This window comes from Sapajus apella, unplaced genomic scaffold, assembly GCF_009761245.1.
Source record: "Sapajus apella isolate SASKATOON/1434 unplaced genomic scaffold, GSC_monkey_1.0 scaffold13, whole genome shotgun sequence".
Classification (NCBI taxonomy): domain Eukaryota; kingdom Metazoa; phylum Chordata; class Mammalia; order Primates; family Cebidae; genus Sapajus; species Sapajus apella.
Window position 1 is genome coordinate 16,474,225 of NW_022436953.1, and position 17,595 is coordinate 16,491,819.

The following is a 17,595-nucleotide window of genomic DNA, read 5'->3' on the forward strand; positions in this document are numbered from 1 at the left end:
CAGCATTGTCAAAAATGTATGTATATTTCAACCACGTTAATATTTTATTTAGCTGCCAATATACAACAAAAGATTTCACCTTTCATTTTAGAACTGATTAGGACTTAGGAAATTGTCTTCTTAGATGCCACTACTAATGCCTCAAAAAACAAGTGGACGTGCGATTTCTGGCAGGTAGTCCAAGCCCACTTTTCCGCCCACGTGCGTCCATTGAATTTGTCTTTTGCCAAAGATGTTGAAAATCATAATGTCTTATGTCAGTAGCAATAATGAAGGGGGAGATCGGCTTTAATGACATTAAGAGAATCATTATGTTTAATTTATCGCTAATTAATGCTGACAGGTTTCATATGCCTTGGGTTGCTTTCATGTGAGTGTTACGTGCTGTTTTTTTTTTTTCTTTTTAATTGTGTGTACACATCCCTCCTCATTCATTCATTTTGATTCTGACGATTTACACAGCTTTCTGTCTTCTAGGTTCCCTCCCCATATGGTCCCACCACATCATACGCTACACACGACGGGCATTCCGCATCCGGCCATAGTCACGCCAACAGTCAAACAGGAATCGTCCCAGAGTGACGTCGGCTCACTCCATAGCTCGTAAGTGTTGCTGTTTTTCTCACCTTCTTCGTCACTGCAGTGGTCCGCAGGCCTGTTGCAGCTGCTGGGTCGTGGCTTTCTGCCTAAGGTTGGCCTCATTTGGTTTGACTCCAGCCAATACCCAGCCCGTGTGGGTTCTGTGCTCCCTTACAAAGAGAGAGAGAGTGCACAGTGGCAGAGGCTCACTCCACCACCGCGGGTTAGAACAGAACTGTTTTTTGTATGTGTTCTTGAATGCACTGGGATTTGCAACCACTTCCCTGCCCCCTAACCCCATAATCGAACATTTGGAGCTTTGTTCTGCAAGCACGAGAGAACCCCACCAAGGTGAAGACGGCAACGCTGCTTTCCCCTCTGGCTTGGCAAAATTATATATTTGTGAAACTTGAGGAAGTGATTGCAAAATCATCTCCCTTCCCCCAACCCCTCCCCAAGCTATTTTTGTTCCATTTTTCGGGGTGAAGAAGACTACAGGCATACTTTTTCACCCAAAACTGCTAGGCTCGGGGGTTAGCAGGCAAGGAGATAGACTCTCTGCCGTGGAGGAAGTTGGACCGTGACCTCGTTGATTGGGTTGCGTCTGTTTTGTCTCTCTCCAGAAAGCATCAGGACTCCAAAAAGGAAGAAGAAAAGAAGAAGCCCCACATAAAGAAACCTCTTAATGCATTCATGTTGTATATGAAGGAAATGAGAGCAAAGGTCGTAGCCGAGTGCACGTTGAAAGAAAGCGCGGCCATCAACCAGATCCTTGGGCGGAGGGTAGGTGACGGATGCGCTTCCCAGGGAGAAGCGGGGGAGGAAGGGACCAGGGTGCAGCAGGTCAGGTGGCAGAATGTCTCTGTCCCCATTTCTTTGGAGAATTCTTGCTCTTCAGTCACATTCTGAATCCTTGAATGGCCTTCATTGAGTCAGGACGAGTTATTCTGGGCTCAGACATCATTCAGAACAGCCACAGCCATACTCTTCCCCCACCTAAGAGAGCGAGCAAATGACAGAATGACATAGATAACAAATCAAGTTTTGTCTAAACACTCGTGTTAGTGCCAGGACCCAGCAAACGGTCAGTATCCACAGATTATACCATTTGTGGACGGACTCACCCCAAAAAGCAGCATTATTTATTCCCTGCCCTTGACGTCGTGTGTGATGTTTTTTCACGCTCTTCTCTTTGTTTGTGTCTTTCTTGTCTGCATTCTGTGTCCCCTCCAGTGGCATGCACTGTCCAGAGAAGAGCAAGCGAAATACTACGAGCTGGCCCGGAAGGAGCGACAGCTTCATATGCAACTGTACCCCGGCTGGTCTGCACGGGATAACTATGTAGGTGGATCATTTTCCTTAGGATTAGAGTCTGTAGAGCTGTGTTGTGCGTCTGTCTGGACAAAGAAAACAGGACCTGCCAACTTGACTGGGGTGGGCCTCAAGACTGTCCAGTCTGCCCACTTTGGGGACCAGTAGCATCTTTCTGGATCACCAAACTGCAGGGAGGGGCTTCCAGTATGGATGGGTGTGTCAGCTCACAGTCATTCCTCAGGGCAGAGGGAGGAGGCTGCGGTCCCAGTGTTGTAGATCAGGACCAATGAGGTTGATTTGGTGCTTGTCCACTTCTTAGAGGAGGCAGGGCTCTAGGATACACCCAGAGGACCTTATGTTCCAGATTAGGTTCCTCAAGCTCCTCAGCAGTGATCAGTGCTGTGGTCTTCTAGGAAAGACCAGGGGCTAGTTATGGAGGAAGAGAGTTTAATTCCTCCCAGGCCTTTCAGCAGGAAAAACAAAATGATTGCTTTATGCCATGGTGCATTGGAATTTAGAAGCCTGTTTCATCCTGAGAGGAGCATGATGGGAGTGTCCCTGAAAGCAGCCAGAAGAAGTCAGCCTTTGGCAGGATGCATGAACTGACTCTGGGCCCAGCAGGGGCAGGGAAAGGTGTGTTATGGTGTGTGTGTTCCTGAGCTCTGCGTGGGCTACAGGGTCTGCCTAGTCCTCTCTTGGGTTGTAGGAAACACCGTGGGATGATGATTTTTACCAATTGCAGCGGTCGTGACCCCACGATTCCTCTCCTCCCATGAGCACGCTGTCCTCTGGAGACTTCTGTCACTTCTCACCACTGCTGGGGTCATTTACACTGGGGTCTGTGTGAATGGTGCCCCCTGGAGTTGTGCAGAGCTGTGATAGCTTCAAATGAATACCATGTTTGACTTGCCCACATTTTGACCAGTAACTCCAGTTCCCGGCACCTTCCTCTCCAGGTGGATGAAATGCCTCTTGTCTTGTCTGATACTTTGTTTCATGACATCTGGTTCTGTGAAGCGATTTTACCATCCACTCTTAGGGGAAAACCAAAACTTGTCTTAAGGCCAGCACAGGCCTGTCGCCCCTTCCTGTTGATGTCATGGAGCCGTGGATGGCTACTTTGCCAGTTGCTTTTGACTCTCCCGCTAGCATCATCTGTGGTGAAGCAGCTCTATGTATGGGGGTTGAGGTCGTTAAATTACTACTGAATTGAGGGTGCACTTACTGTGCACAAGTTGTTACAGGGATTCACAGTTAAAACGGACGTCTTTACTCCCTCAGAACATAGCATCCGCCAGGAAATTGCAAACATCTGCGGGCATATGTGATCCCAAGGAGGGGCTGCTTCTGCCTGCACTGATGACCGATTTCAGGCTTCCTTCCTCTTTCCTCTCATACGTTTAAACACATGCTTGCCGTGTAGACGAGGGAGAAGGGAGGTACCCCTACCCATCTTTCTCCAGGCCCCACCGCCCTTAGCTGGCAGTGCTAAACCGTGTTCCTCCTGGGGGTTGAATCAGGAAGGAGTGCCGGCATCTCTCAGATGGCATGTGTGCTCTGCTGAGAGCCCTTGTCACCAGCAGATGGGCTTGCACGGGGTCTTCACTGCTTGGGACCTTTCCGTTTGTCCCCAGCATGTGTGCAGTAAGGAAGCCTTTCTTCTGGAGCTGAAAGGAAGAGGATGAGAAAGTAAATGCCCTCCTACAGGCTTGCTGTTCACCCCCACCTGACCCTGAGGTGGAGATTTCCAGCAGCAGGCAGGCTCCATAGCCTCCACGCACAGAGCCATGGCATTTCAGGATAGCCGCTCTCCTGGTTTCAGGTCAGAAGTTCTTAGAGTTCATCTAGAGCTTCTACCTGCTACAGACCCAATTCTTTGAGTAATCTAGAAAGATAACACAGAGAGGAATTCAGCTTCTCTATAGAGATCATATTGCCAGTAGATATTTTGGGTCATAGTAGGGCCTTCATGTACAGCTGTGCAGGGCGTGCACTGCACAACTCTAGAGTATGTCATTTACACTGGGGTCTGTGTGAATGGTGCCCCCTGGAGTTGTGCAGGGTGAAATCTCCACAAAGGTACAAGGCAGACTGTGATATCTTCAAACGAATACTGTGTTTGACTTGCTGGGGAGTCATTTAGAGAAAGTATTGCTCGAGGCTTTTTGTGACATATTTTCTGGGTTTCAGAAGGGCTGTGAGGCACTCGAAATGACTTTAGCTCAGTTTTAAATTTGGAAGATGGTTTGGTATAATAAGGGAATCCTGAGACGATCTGAGGTTTAGAGATCTGGATTTAGGACTCTAGGAACTTGATCTCTTGTAAGAGGTACTTAGATTCCAACTATAATGGCTCATTACACATGGGTGTGAACACACACTCACACTCCTTCCTTTCCTGCGTTAGGGAACACTGGGGCTAAGAACCGCAGCATTGAAGCTTTTATGGATTTGAATGTGGTAAAAAAAATACTCTTATTTTTTTTTTTAACTTGACATAAGCATTTCCATAAATTACTTTGATCATTGTAAACTCCAAAAGGTTCTTCTGGAAAATATTTCCTGAGCTCACCTCATGCCTCTTTCACATTCCTGCTCTTCCGGCCAATTGGTAACGGAAGCCTTTCTATCTCTACCTTAGGAAAACAGGATCAAGTGAAAGTCACATTTGGATTATCAGACTTGGCACGTTCTCTAGAGCCGGAGAGAAAACACTTTGGGTCCAATAGTAATATCTAAACCTGGGATTGTATTCAACATGATTTCCTTTCTAACCCTTCTACCTTAGGTAAAGGATAGAGGTCCTATGCCATTTCCTCACTTGAGTTTCTTTTCTTCCACCCTATATTATAATGGCCCTTTCTTTCTTCTGTTACATTTAAAAGGGGTAATAGGGTGGCCACCTCCCTGGAGATGCGTCTGTCTCCTCACTGAGAGTAGGGCTTACCCACTTTCTCGTCTTTTTACTAAAACATAGTCCCTGTCCTCCAGAAGCCTTTAGTATAAATGACAACTTCTTCAGGAGTCACCATCTCTGTGCTATATCCTAAAGGGACAGCTTCCTCATGGGTAGAGGAATGTTCAGATGCCTTCACAGTATATTGCAAGGAATTGGAAATGGGGACACTTTTTCACACATGGCTGAGAAGCCCTTGGGTATGTGGATGCTGATACTCCCTGCAGTTTAAACATTTCTGTGCCTGGTCTTTATGAATACTTCAGGTCCCTAGACAAACAAACTATGCTCCCCCTGCCTGTTTCAGGACAGCCAGGTGGCACTTTGCCCCTCACGTGGGAGAGGCGCGGCCACGGAGATGGTTCATTGCTGGCCCATGAGATGCCAACTTCATGATAAAGCACATGAAGTCCTTTCAAAAGAAATTGTACACAAAGGAACATAGCACATTTCAACTAGAACCCTGGATGGAAGGCCAAAACAAAGCTCTCAGTGGCACAGGCCTCCTGACCTCAGAGAAAAGATATGTCATCTCTACAGCAGATGACCCTCAGCCCTGGGGTGGAGCCTAAGCTTGGTACCTCACTGCCTCAAGGTTCTCCCAACAGAGACTAATGTGTTCTCCAGTTTCTTTCTACCTGTCATTGTCTTTTTCTCTTCCGAGTTGACGTCAACCTACTGTGAGAAGCTTTAGGCAAAGGCAACTTTTAGCTGTTCTGGAACATATAGAAGAGTAAGGCCATTTCATTTCGATGTGTACCTGGCAGCTACTTCATGTTGGTAGGGATAGGAGGGGAGGGAGAACTAGCTCAATCTGGAATGAGGCAGTTAGCTCTCCTGAATTCCCTAGTCCCTTTCCACATTTGTCACCTCGAGCAGACCATCAGGATGCCAAGGAGTATCAGGTTGGAGAATATGAATGACTCCATGCAGTTCATCCTATAAACCCGTCACAGAAAGAGCTTCCTTGGAGGGCTGGGCATTGAACCTGAAGGCAGCAGAGCATTGTGGTTGAGGGCTTTGGAGCCAAGAACACCTGAGCATTCTCCTGTCCTCACCGCTTGCTAGGTGTGTGACCCTGGCAAACTTACCTAACTCCGGTGGGCCTCAGTTTTTCCCCCTGTGAAACCTGTTGAAGAGGGTTGTTGTGAAGGTTGAAATGAGTCCATCTGTGAATCGTGCCTAGCACCTGGCATACGCTCAATATGTGTGAGCCATCTGTGGTAGGAGCGGCATCATCCTCATTATGTCAGGTAGAAGAGAATGGAGGGAACGTCTTCTTTCTTATAGATGTTCACTCAGCAGTTTATGTTTTGTTTTGTTTTGAGACAGAGTTTTACTCTTGTCATCCAACTGTAGTTGCAATAGCATGCACAGCTCACTGCAACCTCTGCCTTCTGGATTCAGGCGATTCTCCTGCCTCAGCCTCCCGAGTAGCTGGGATTACAGGCATGTACCACCACGCCTGGCTAATTTTGTATTTTTAGTAGAGACAGGGTTTTGCCATGTTGGCCAGGCTGGCCTTGAACTCATGACCTCAGGGGATCCTCCCGCCTCAGCTTCTAAAAGTCCTGGGATTATAGGAATCAGCCACTGCGCCCGGCCCACTCAGCAGTTGTGAAAGGAGCCCAGATGATCCCTGGTTCTATTTCACCCCTTTCTCCACCATCTTTAAAAACCAGCTCTAAGAGAAGCCCCTGCTAAAGCTTTCATTCTCTTGATTCAGAATGGGACCCTTTGGCTTTCACAAGAGATGTGAGCAGGTCAGGCAGGGCAGCCGTTGAAGCTTGTGCAGCCATGAGCGCCGTCGTATGCTCCTCAAAGATGGGCTCTCAGGCTGCTTGCATTGCCGTCATCCCACTCCTCTCTGAATCTGCTCATGCAGTCCTCCCTTCCCTTTTAAATGGATCAAATGCTGTGGGTCAGGTTTGACAGCGGACATAGGTACATGAGAAATGAGAGCTTTCCTTCACCACCCGCCGATCCCTTCTCTTCTCCCAAAAAGCATGTGTCCCTCCAGCTGGAGTACAATGCAAGGGCATTTGGCTTGAAAGGAGTCGGACGTTGGACAGATGTGGAGGGCTGATGTGGATGGAGATGGCAGTGTGGTCACTTCCTCCTGCCTTCTCCTGCCAGGTGCGCCCAGACACTCTTCTCTCACCTGTTTCCTGCAATAATTGCTGTGTTTCATCTGTTCATCTAGGGGAAGAAGAAGAAGAGGAAAAGGGACAAGCAGCCGGGAGAGACCAATGGTAAGTCACAATAATCAGGTTAGAGGAAGGAGCTGTAGCCCGAGGACCACCCTTTTATGCTAGGCTTTCATCTGGGGGAGGCAGGAGAAATTCAAGGCCAGGACATTGTGGGGGAACCCATCTTAGCCAACCTTTTTGTTTATGCATTTTAATTAATTGCTTTATGACTGCCCTTTTAAAGCTAGTAACATCCATTGTTGCATGAAAAGCACATTGTAATTCTAGTGGAATGTGTTTTTAAATAACTGCAAAGCCTGTAACTGGAGAGCAAGCGGTAGGCATGCCTATGCCGGGATTTATACAGTCTGCTTATTTTGTATGTGCCTGAGAAGGGATGAGGAGGTGGCGGGGCCTAGGGGCGTAGGAGGGGGTGTGTGTGAGTGTTTGATATTAACTGGGCTGTTCCTGAATGTTCTGATGCATGCCTTTACAGTGGTAAATTACACCCATTTTAAATTAAGGAGGTTTGTCATTCTCTAGAAGAAATTAGAAATACTGCATAGGCAATCTCAGAGGTCCCTTGAAGAAGGCCAGGCTTTTACAAACAAACAAACAAAAATTTTGAAGGCTTTGTATAATTTGTTCTTTTTTTTCAGAACACAGCGAATGTTTCCTAAATCCTTGCCTTTCACTTCCTCCGATTACAGGTGCTAATGTCATTTTGAGTCATTAAAATAGTTGATAAACTGTTTTTTAATTTTTCTTGCCATTATAGTTTTATTAACATTTAAACACGTATGACATTTGAACATTCTTTAAAATGACCATCAACACGGTTTCGTATGTTTCGGTAGATTTTTTTTTCAGTTGCTTCTGTTGTTTTTATTTTTTTTAATTTAATTTAACCTTTGTTTTGTTTATTTATTTTTCCCATAACAATTGTTTAAGCAGTGATGACAGTGATTTAGAGTTGAACTAACTGTGCAAATTGAATATGCAGTATTTCTTTAAAAGAGACTGGTTAAAAAAAAATGGAAGGAATTCAGTAATAAACCTCCTTAATCTAATGGCATTTTTTTCATTGCTCCCACTAAGTTTTCTCACGCAAGCATGCATCCGCAGTATGATTATTTTTTCCTTTGCTTTTTTTTATTTTAGTTTTTTTCTTCCTTTTGCTTTTCTGCTCATAATTTGCAAATCCACTAGCATTTTACTGACTGTGCCTGCTTAAATGCTGCTGTGAGCTTCTAACTAACTCCTAACAGCTCATTCACACAGCCTGTTTACCTTTATCTGTTCCTCTCTTAATATTAATGAAAATAGATTTTAAAAAAGACGAACATTCCAAAAGCTGCAATATCCCAGTACCACAACACTTTTCTTTCTTTATTTCTTTCTATTTTGTTTCGTTTTGTTCTGTTTTTATTTGTAATTTTTTTTCTTTTTTTAAACTATTCTGAGAAGAAAAAAGCATGTTACAAACTTAATTCCCTCCTTCGCTTTATTTTCTTCTTTGAGAAAAAAAAATTGAGAGAAAAAAAGGGAAAGCAGAACTAAAAGAGGAAAAATATTGAGTAGAGTGAGTTCTTCGGTATCTAACTTCCCTTTGTCAGCTCAAACCAAATCTGAGAGACAGTCTTTAAAGAAGGGATACTGCAGCTTTATTTGCAACAGCTAATTTCAAAAGTTGAATAAGAATGTGATTTTTACCTTTTTTTTTTTTTTTAATTAAAGAAAGTTAAAAAACAAAAGTCAATATTTTGCAATTAGTAACCAGGTCATTGATTTATTCCCTTTTTTATTTTTATTTTTTTCTTATTTGTATCTTTCTCTTCCCCCCCTTCCCTCCCTCCCTCTCTCTTTCTCTCTCTCTCCCTCTCTCTCTCCCTTTCTCCCACGTTCTCCTCCTCCTCCTCCTCTGCTCGCTTCTCTCTTGAACTCATTCAGACCTGAGCGCTCCTAAGAAATGCCGAGCGCGCTTTGGCCTTGATCAACAGAATAACTGGTGCGGCCCTTGCAGGTGTGTATAGTTTCCCAGATTCGCTGTGCTGGTTTGCAGCTGGTCTATTCGGTCCTTTCCCCCTTCTCTGGCCTGTTGCTTTGTAGCTCTGTGTGTGGATCTCAGGAGACACAGGGGAGTGGGACACTGCCAAATGTATGGGCTCTCTGAGGGATGTGCTTGTTCTCCTGCTGCTGCTAGCCAAAATGCCACTGTAAAACAGCATCGCTCGTGCCTCCTCGGGTCAGCAACAGCAAACCCTAGCGCGCCCCCTCCCAGGAAATGTTACCTGCCAGCCTCCTGCCGCCCCACCTCCCTTCCTTGTGACAGCCCAGGATTGGGAATCCTGGCCTAGGTAGAAGCAAATGACGTCACCTTCTCCCCTCCTCTTCTCTCTCTCTTTTTATTTATTTATTTTTTCATTGTTGTTTTTTGGTTTCTGGTTGTTGTTTTTTGTGTGTATGTTTTATTGTTTTATTTTTTCTTTTGACTCATAGAAGTCCTTTCCTTTCATGTCCTTGGTGAGGGAAGGTTATCAAGTAGAACCAAGGTGATAGAGAAGAAAAGGAAACTGTAGCTGAGATTTCACATCCAACTGAGCACGACCCACCATTGTGTTGTATTTTTTGTGTTTACCTTATGCTAACAGATGCAAATACTCCAAAGAAGTGTCGGGCACTGTTCGGGCTTGACCGACAGACTTTATGGTGCAAACCGTGCAGGTATATTACCACTGCGAGGCCTTTGGGAAAATCAAAGCATTCTGTCCTTCCGGTACCTTAGCTTGACAATTTATTTTGACCTCGTTCCCATCTACTTCCCTCCGGCATCAATGACTAATGATCCTCATTCTTCAAAATTTCCTTGCTAATTTTATGCCGTTTCCTCTCCCCACTTTCTCTTGCTCTCTTCCCCCTCCCTGCTCTCGTGAATAATATATCCCCGGTGGCAGTACTGAGACCACAGCCTTAAACAAACAAGGAGGGGCACTTATCTTTTTTGCTTTGAAAGCCAGCATCCTGGAGCTGGCCTGACCCTATGAATGCCTCGGTGGCCCGGGTACTGAGCATAGAGAGCCACCATTTCCAAAGGTTCCAATGCGTTAACACGTGGCAGCAATTGCATTCCTGTGCACTTAGAGTCGAGACACACAGAGAAGGGCTCTGGGGTAGGCCGCTTCTTTCCCTTTTTCTTTTTCCTTTTTGGTTTTGTTTTATGTTTAAAAACCACCTGTCTGTACAGAGGAGCTTGGTTAGCTGACATTGTTTTACAGTGCTGAAAAAGAAGCGTGGCATTGAACGGCATGCACCAGCTAAAGGGGCTGCAAGCAGTGAGTCATGCGGCCTCAGACTGCAGTGTCGCTAGGCCTGCAGAATTAACCAAATATATGTTTGTATAGAGCGTTGGTTCCAAAAGCAATCAGAACAGCCCAGAAGGGTCCAAATTAAGCACCCACGTTCCACCTGCAGGTCTCCATCCAGCCTGCGTTCTCAGGGAAAGCATAGGTACTTCCTTCTTGGTGGAGGGATACCGACTAGCTCCTGTCTCATTCCCTTTCCTTTAATGACCACCTTTGGTTAAATTTGTTGTTTCTTTGTTCTGATACAAGCAGTCTTTGAATTTGGAATATTATGATGGTAGGTATTTCAACACCCCAAACACGCTTCCCTGTTTGTAGTGCCTCCCTCGTCACGTGTCCCTCCCCTCCATGACTCTGCCATGTGCTCCGTGTTTAGACATTAGATCAGATGTGCATCCCATTCGTGCATGCCCACGAGTCTCCTGTGTCTCTTCCCCCCTTCTCTGATGCCAATATGAGAGATGGGTGAAGTGCCTCCTGTTGACCCAGCACATGTTAGAGGAGAAAGGGACTGACAGTCTTCAGTGAGAGGGAGCCACACAGACAGCCCTGTGCCCATGGAATGAGGGATTTTGGGGCTTAGTGGAACACCTGGCAGGAGAGGAACTCCCCAGGCATTCTGTGATATGGTAGCGTTCGCAGAGCTGACACGTGTCCCTTTGACACAGTCCTGGTGTCCTCTCTGCACAACAGAAAGAAGTTTTGTGATCAAGTTGCTGGAGGACGTTAGGTATTTAATTAGGATGAGCCAGGGAGGACAGGGACTCTGTTACGCAGTGAATTTGTCACAATTGTACTTGTACCAGGTGGGAAGATAACTAGCTGTGGAAGCCTGTTCTGGGATACCTTGCCATGGCCAGTGACTGGTTAACCACAGGAGTCACTAAAAGAGAGGGTTTCTCATGATCTGTAGAAATGTACAACTGACACTATTGTGTACACCTCACAATAAGGCCGGTTCAGGTACTTGGTTTGTTTATGTTATTAATGGGGGTGGGTGGTAGTTTATGAATCCTGTTTCTGTTTTGGAAGCAGTTGCCACAAGTCAGACTTTTTTTTTTTCCTTTTGGAAATTATTCCTAACATTGACCCAAATACACATCCCCGACTTGGGCATAGCTTACACCTTGCTTACAGCCTAGGTGTATCTTCAGAGGCCAGAATTTTATTGATATTTTTTTTAAAATCTGCCAACCCAAAACCTTTGTAGCTGCTTCCTGTTTTAGCAGCATGGTTTTCTAAAATGCATCTTGGAGGGGCTGACGGTCAATATGGCATCATTTCTGCTGTAGATGCTGAGCCCCTGGACTAGGCACCAGAGTTTCCCAGACCCCTGTCTCTACTTGGTTTTCTTTCCAGTCTCAGCAGTGTTCAGACTTTCCCAGTGGACATTTTTCTTCATTGGTGACTTTTCCCTACAGTGGAATGATTAGCAAATGCATTTCTGCTGTCCTTAAAGGATTTCATTCCAAAACAGGATTAGGAAGAACCCTTAGTTTCCTTTCAGAATAAAGAAGAAGCTAGAATGGGGTTTTTAAGAGGCCACCCCTCTGAATCAAGATGAACCGTAGATTGGGGGTGCTAAGAGTATGGCACCTCAACTTTTTTTGCCTCAACTTTTACTTTTAACTTGGCTGTGGCCACCCCTGGGTTGACTAAAACCCATAGAACAAAATGTACTTAAAAAAAGAAAAAAGAAAAGCAGTTGCCAACCGAGGCATTTTCTGACTCGTCAGAAATGTGTGTGTGCCAACTGCCCTGTGCCCAGCCACCTTAGAAAGACCCATTGCTCTGTCGCCATAGTCATGTCCCGTGTTGCAGATGCCCTTCTCATTCCTTTGATCTAGAAACTTCCACGACATAAGGAGGGTGGGAGGGGTGAGGGAAGCACCAGAACGCTCCTAGCCAATCAGGGCTCCTAGCTTGCCACACGAGGTTTCTAGTTTCATTTGACATTTGTGGACATTTTAACAAGATTCTGTTTTGAGCCCACCAAGTTGCTTTTCCCATCTTTTCCCTCTGCCATAATATAGCATGGAATGCTGCTTGATGCCGTTCCCGGTCCTTCTGGTTGTTGTCCCCGCCTCTCTCTTTCTCCCTCTCCTTTCCTCTCTGTTTTTCTCTGTTGCTTTCTCAGTTTTGCTTATGCCCTCCCCCCACCCCCAACCCCTACCTTCTCCCATTTTTAAAATGCATGGACATCTTAGTTTTTTGAGCATGTTTTGATCTGCAGGCTAAGGTGGTTTAAAACTCTGAGAGACTTAATTATTTATCTTGGTTTCTGGGATGGAAGCAGAACCTGTAGTCTATTTACTCTCTCCCAGGGAGAAAGAGGAACCTTGCCAAATTGAGGGTGAGAGGGGGTGGTGCTTGCTCCCCTAGAGTTCCTTGTGACCCAGAGGGGAACAGAGAGAACCTGAGGCCACTAACCCCCATGAATCTTGGCCTCTGGGAGGCAGGGAGGACTGAGCATGCTCCCTTCCACCCCTCCCCTCCTTCCTGCCTTCCTGCCATCTTGCTGAGCCCAGACCCCACGCACGGAGGGGCATGATCAGACAGCTGTGGGGCACAGACCAAGAGGAGCAACTCAGCACAGCCTTCCTTTCCAAGGCCAGTGACATCGTCTGACAGTGGTTGCCTTCAAGCAGGCAGCATCTTGGTTGCTTCCAGTGGCAGGAAGCCGGCCAGTGCTCACACACGTGTTTCTAGTTGGAGTGTTATCAGCCATGGTTCTGAGGATATTCTAGGGTCCTTAGATGGGCACACTTCCTGTATCTGCATTATTTTTATAGCATTAGTGGGGTTGATCCCCAGACTCACCTTTCCTTACCAAATACCATCCCATCAGACTGGGATTAATGGGAGGAGAAGCTTTGAAGAGTCACATGCTCAATTCCTTGAGTTGATTTTCCCCAACCTCATCCTTTGATGCTAAGCAAGAAAGGCTCTGAAATTCTCATTCCGATTTCTTACATGAACAAGTAGCCAAGAGGGGAGATGCTGGTTTTGGTGTAGGGCAAAATTAGTCTTTCTGGTTTAAACACGAATCACAATAACCCCAACCCAGGAAGGTCCATGCTGCGATTCCCTGGCACTTCTTCTTTGTCGTCACTTCTTGGTGACGGGCTTATGCTGCACCCTCCATTGACAAGGGCAGGACGCCCCTCCATCCATCCCATCCTCACCATCTCTCCTTCCAACCTTCTCACTACGGGGTGGGGGAGGGGAAAGCCCCAAATCTTAAAAAAAAAAAAAAAAAAATCAAGTTTGAATCTTAATTTAATCCACAACCTGCAGGCCATACAACCAGTTATTCTCGTTCCTTTGAATCATTTTCTGTTTTTCTTATTCTTCCCCCTCCCCCACCTTTGTTTATCCTCTTCTACCTGTTTTTGGTGGTTTTTGTTTTGTTTTTGTTTTTGTTTTTTTAAGTTTATTTTATTTTATTTTTGTTTCCCCTCCTCCCTTCTCACCTGATTCTGACCTCTCTTGATTTGGTGTGGTTCTTAACAGACAAGCCCAAAAGCTCTCTGGGCGCCAGCAGCCTCATGGTGGTGGTGTGTTAAAACCTTTAAGCCTCTTGCTAGCTCTGCCTTCAGCTATGTGGGCTCAACAGTGAGCATTTTGAGAGTTTCATATTGATACGAGGCGGCTGGGGAAGGAGCTCTGTCTTTCTCTTTTAAACACACACACACACACACCACACACACACACACACACACACACACACACACATATCACTGGGGGATGGGGAGTGGTGGTGGGGATGGGGGTAGAGGGCCGAGGAAACTTGATGGGAAAATGAGGGTCTGTCCAAGCCAAAAGAGCTTTTCCGTTCATCTCAATTTGGACAAAGCCACTGTGGCAAATAGGTGTCATTGGCTGCAGGTGGCCGCCTCCACCCTGCTCTTGTATATTTGAGCAGGGTGGGGCTGTGGGTGTTTAGTGGGGGTTGGAGGAAGCAGGTAGAGAGTTCGGACTCTGAAATATGTGGTTTGCCAGTGCAGTCTTAGATCTGGGTACCGTGAAGTGAGCGACCCACCCCCAGGGGCGCCACCATAATTGTCCTCGGACCACTGGGCATGCCACCTCTGTGGGACATCCCTCAGGTGACCTCAGCTTGGGTGTGAGCGTTAGGTAACTCTCTCCCTTGGCGTCTGTGCCTTCTATTCACACATAACTCTCTCCCCTGTTTCTAGGAGAAAAAAAAAGTGCGTTCGCTACATACAAGGTGAAGGCAGCTGCCTCAGCCCACCCTCTTCAGATGGAAGCTTACTAGATTCGCCTCCCCCCTCCCCCAACCTGCTAGGCTCCCCTCCCCGAGACGCCAAGTCACAGACTGAGCAGACCCAGCCTCTGTCGCTGTCCCTGAAGCCTGACCCCCTGGCCCACCTGTCCATGATGCCTCCGCCGCCCGCCCTCCTGCTCGCTGAGGCCACCCACAAGGCCTCCGCCCTCTGTCCCAATGGGGCCCTGGACCTGCCCCCTGCCGCTCTGCAGCCCGCCGCCCCCTCATCAATTGCACAGCCGTCGACTTCTTCCTTACATTCCCACAGCTCCCTGGCCGGGACGCAGCCCCAGCCGCTGTCGCTCGTCACCAAGTCTTTAGAATAGCTTTAGCGTCGTGAGCCTCGGTTGCTTTATTGATGGTTTCGTTTTGCTTTTCTTTATCTGCCCCCTCACCCCCACCTTAAAGGTTTTGTTTTGTACTCTCTTAATTTTGTGCCACGTGGCTACATTAGTTGATGTTTATCGAGTTCATTGGTCAATATTTGACCCATTCTTATTTCAATTTCTCCTTTTAAATATGTAGATGAGAGAAGAACCTCATGATTCTACCAAAATTTTTATCAACAGCTGTTTAAAGTCTTTGTAGCGTTTAAAAAGTATATATATATATACATAACTGTTATGTAGTTCGGATAGCTTAGTTTTAAAAGACTGATTAAAAAACAAAAAGAAAAAAAAAGCAATTTTGAAGCAGCCCTCCAGAAGGAGTTGGTTCTGTATTATTTGTATTAAATACGAGCTTGCGAACCAATCATTTTACATCTGGTTTTTAAACTGTAAGGGCACCATGAATGCTGTGCCGTTACTTTCCTTTTTTTTTTTTTTTTTCTTCTGTGTGAAACAACTTTTATTGTGATGTTACTTGTTATTGTTTAAATGTACAGAAACAAAGGGTTAAAATGTGTTAATATACCTTGTTCCATGGTGTTGTTCTTTTGGGGGGAGGGGATGCTACTCAACACTTAATAGAATCACAATGCTGTTGGGCCAGTAGTATTTATTGCTTTAGAGATTGCTTGTTGTACCTGTATGTTGTCCCTTTTTAAATATGTTTTCTTTTTTCTTGAAACTGTATAAAGTTTTTTTCCCCCTTAGCATAAGCATCTTATATATAACAACTCATTTGTACAAGGTTTTTAAGTTTATATATATAAAATGTGTATATACATTTTTGTTTCCCTTTTTGACTTTTTTTTTCTTTTTTTTTTTTTTTTTTTTTTTTTTTTTTGCCGTATGAAACCCAGATGTCACCAAATGGACATTAATAGTTGCATTAAGGATCAGTAGCATTAACAAAAGTTGCTTTAAAAGCCATTACATAAAACAAGACTTGAAAATGAGTGAGGGAATTTTAGCGACACTGTCTGAGCAGCAGTGGGAACGTCTGCGTTTCCCCTTTCAACTCCAACTCCCAGTGGGATGCCCTGCCCTGCGCCCTTAGGACCTGGACTGACCGTGTGCAAAACTTTATGTGCCAAAATTCTCAGTGAATTTAGCTTTCTCCCTCTTTTTGATGCTGTAATTTTTGTTCATCATGTTTTGCTGTGATGTTACATAGGTAGGTTTGTATGTAGTTTTAATGTCACCTATAACAAAATGTGTTTGGTAGCAGATTGTCCAGAAAGCATTTTAAATGAAGAGGTATAAACCCTTAAGGGCCAAAATTCTGTATATTAGATTACTCTTAAATGAAAAACCAGCTGCCGCTTTTATGTACGCATATTACATACGAGTAGGCAGCAACCTTTAAAAATAAAAAAAACCTAGGCATGTTGATGTTGCAAAATGCTGTATAAAGCTGAAACCTGTTCATTCAGTGCCATTGTAGTTGACATGAAGCGATTGTAAAACTGTCTCCGATTTTTCTCTGGTTTATTAAAATGCTAACTATAACATTTTTTTGTGAATACTTTGAATGTTTCCTAACAGTTGTGATGTTACTGTTCCGTTTTATGCTCTTATTCCAAGTTCATTTTTAATGGTTTGGAAGCCATTTTTGTAATGAATAAATGTTCATGCTGTACAGTATCTGTAGCATGCCGTTCTGGATTAATAAAAGCAACTTAGTATGTGCAGATAAAGGCTGGTCACTTGTTTCTGTGATTTGAATTTTTATCCCTAGGGAAACTGGACCAAAATCAAGAACAACATACTCCCAAGTTGGAACCTAAGACCATGCGGTTAGTGTGTGGGTGATGACTTTAGATACCAAAGCATGGTCTTGGACTCTTCTGACGGGTTGATCCCCTCCCCTCCATCCTTGAGGCCCATTTGGCATACCTTGTGATCTGGTTTGCGTAATGTGTCATTTGCAGTGAAGATGATCAGTATGAAAGGAGATCCTCGGTGTGTGCCTTCTGTAGTATTTCATTGTGCCATCCCCAGTAGTTCATTGCTGAAAGCACAGTTACAGAGCAAATGGCACTTTTTGGGAGGCTATAAACTAGTTGCCCTGACATATCCTCCTCATCCTCTCACAGTATCAAGCAGAAAGAATTTAATTCTAGTGAATGAGATTTAGTCCACCAAGAGTGCACTTAAGAATCCACATCCTGGCAGGGCATGGTGGCTCGCTCCTGTAATCTCCTTGGGAGGCCGAGGAGGGCAGATCACAAGGTTGAGAGATCAAGACCAACCTGGCCAACATGGTGAAACCCCATCTCTACTAAAAATACAAAAATTAGCTGGGCGTGGTGGCGCCCACCTATAAATCCCAGCTACTCGGGAGGCTGAGGCAAGAGAATCGCTTGGACCTGGAAGGCGGAGATTGCAGTTAGCTAAGATCATGCCATTGCACTCCAGCCTGGCAACAGAGCAAGACTTTCTCAAAAAAAAGAAAGCGCATTCTTAACAGTTAAGGGTCGTGGACATGAAAGCAGCTAACTTCCCAGAGACGCAAGGGTGT

At 45.3% G+C, this 17,595-nt stretch overlaps 1 protein-coding gene across 48 annotated transcripts in view; it reads left to right on the forward strand.

The window, feature by feature from the left end:
• The window catches only part of TCF7L2 (transcription factor 7 like 2), a 214,092-nt gene extending 197,321 nt beyond the window's left edge, over positions 1-16,771 (forward strand). For 7 of the 48 annotated variants that reach the window (XM_032281620.1, XM_032281619.1, XM_032281627.1 and 4 more), the window contains 7 exons: positions 478-603; positions 1,203-1,362; positions 1,813-1,920; positions 7,053-7,101; positions 7,698-7,748; positions 8,989-9,061; positions 14,600-16,771. In XM_032281620.1, the coding sequence (XP_032137511.1) occupies positions 478-603; positions 1,203-1,362; positions 1,813-1,920; positions 7,053-7,101; positions 7,698-7,748; positions 8,989-9,061; positions 14,600-15,014 (982 nt within the window). In that variant the 3' untranslated portion in view covers positions 15,015-16,771. Of the gene's footprint in view, positions 1-462; positions 604-1,202; positions 1,363-1,812; positions 1,921-7,052; positions 7,102-7,697; positions 7,749-8,988; positions 9,066-9,689; positions 9,763-10,652; positions 10,679-14,599 lie in introns of those variants that run through there. The other 41 variants (XM_032281617.1, XM_032281618.1, XM_032281626.1 and 38 more) reach the window with 25 other exon arrangements.
• The last annotated feature ends 824 nt before the right edge of the window (positions 16,772-17,595 follow it).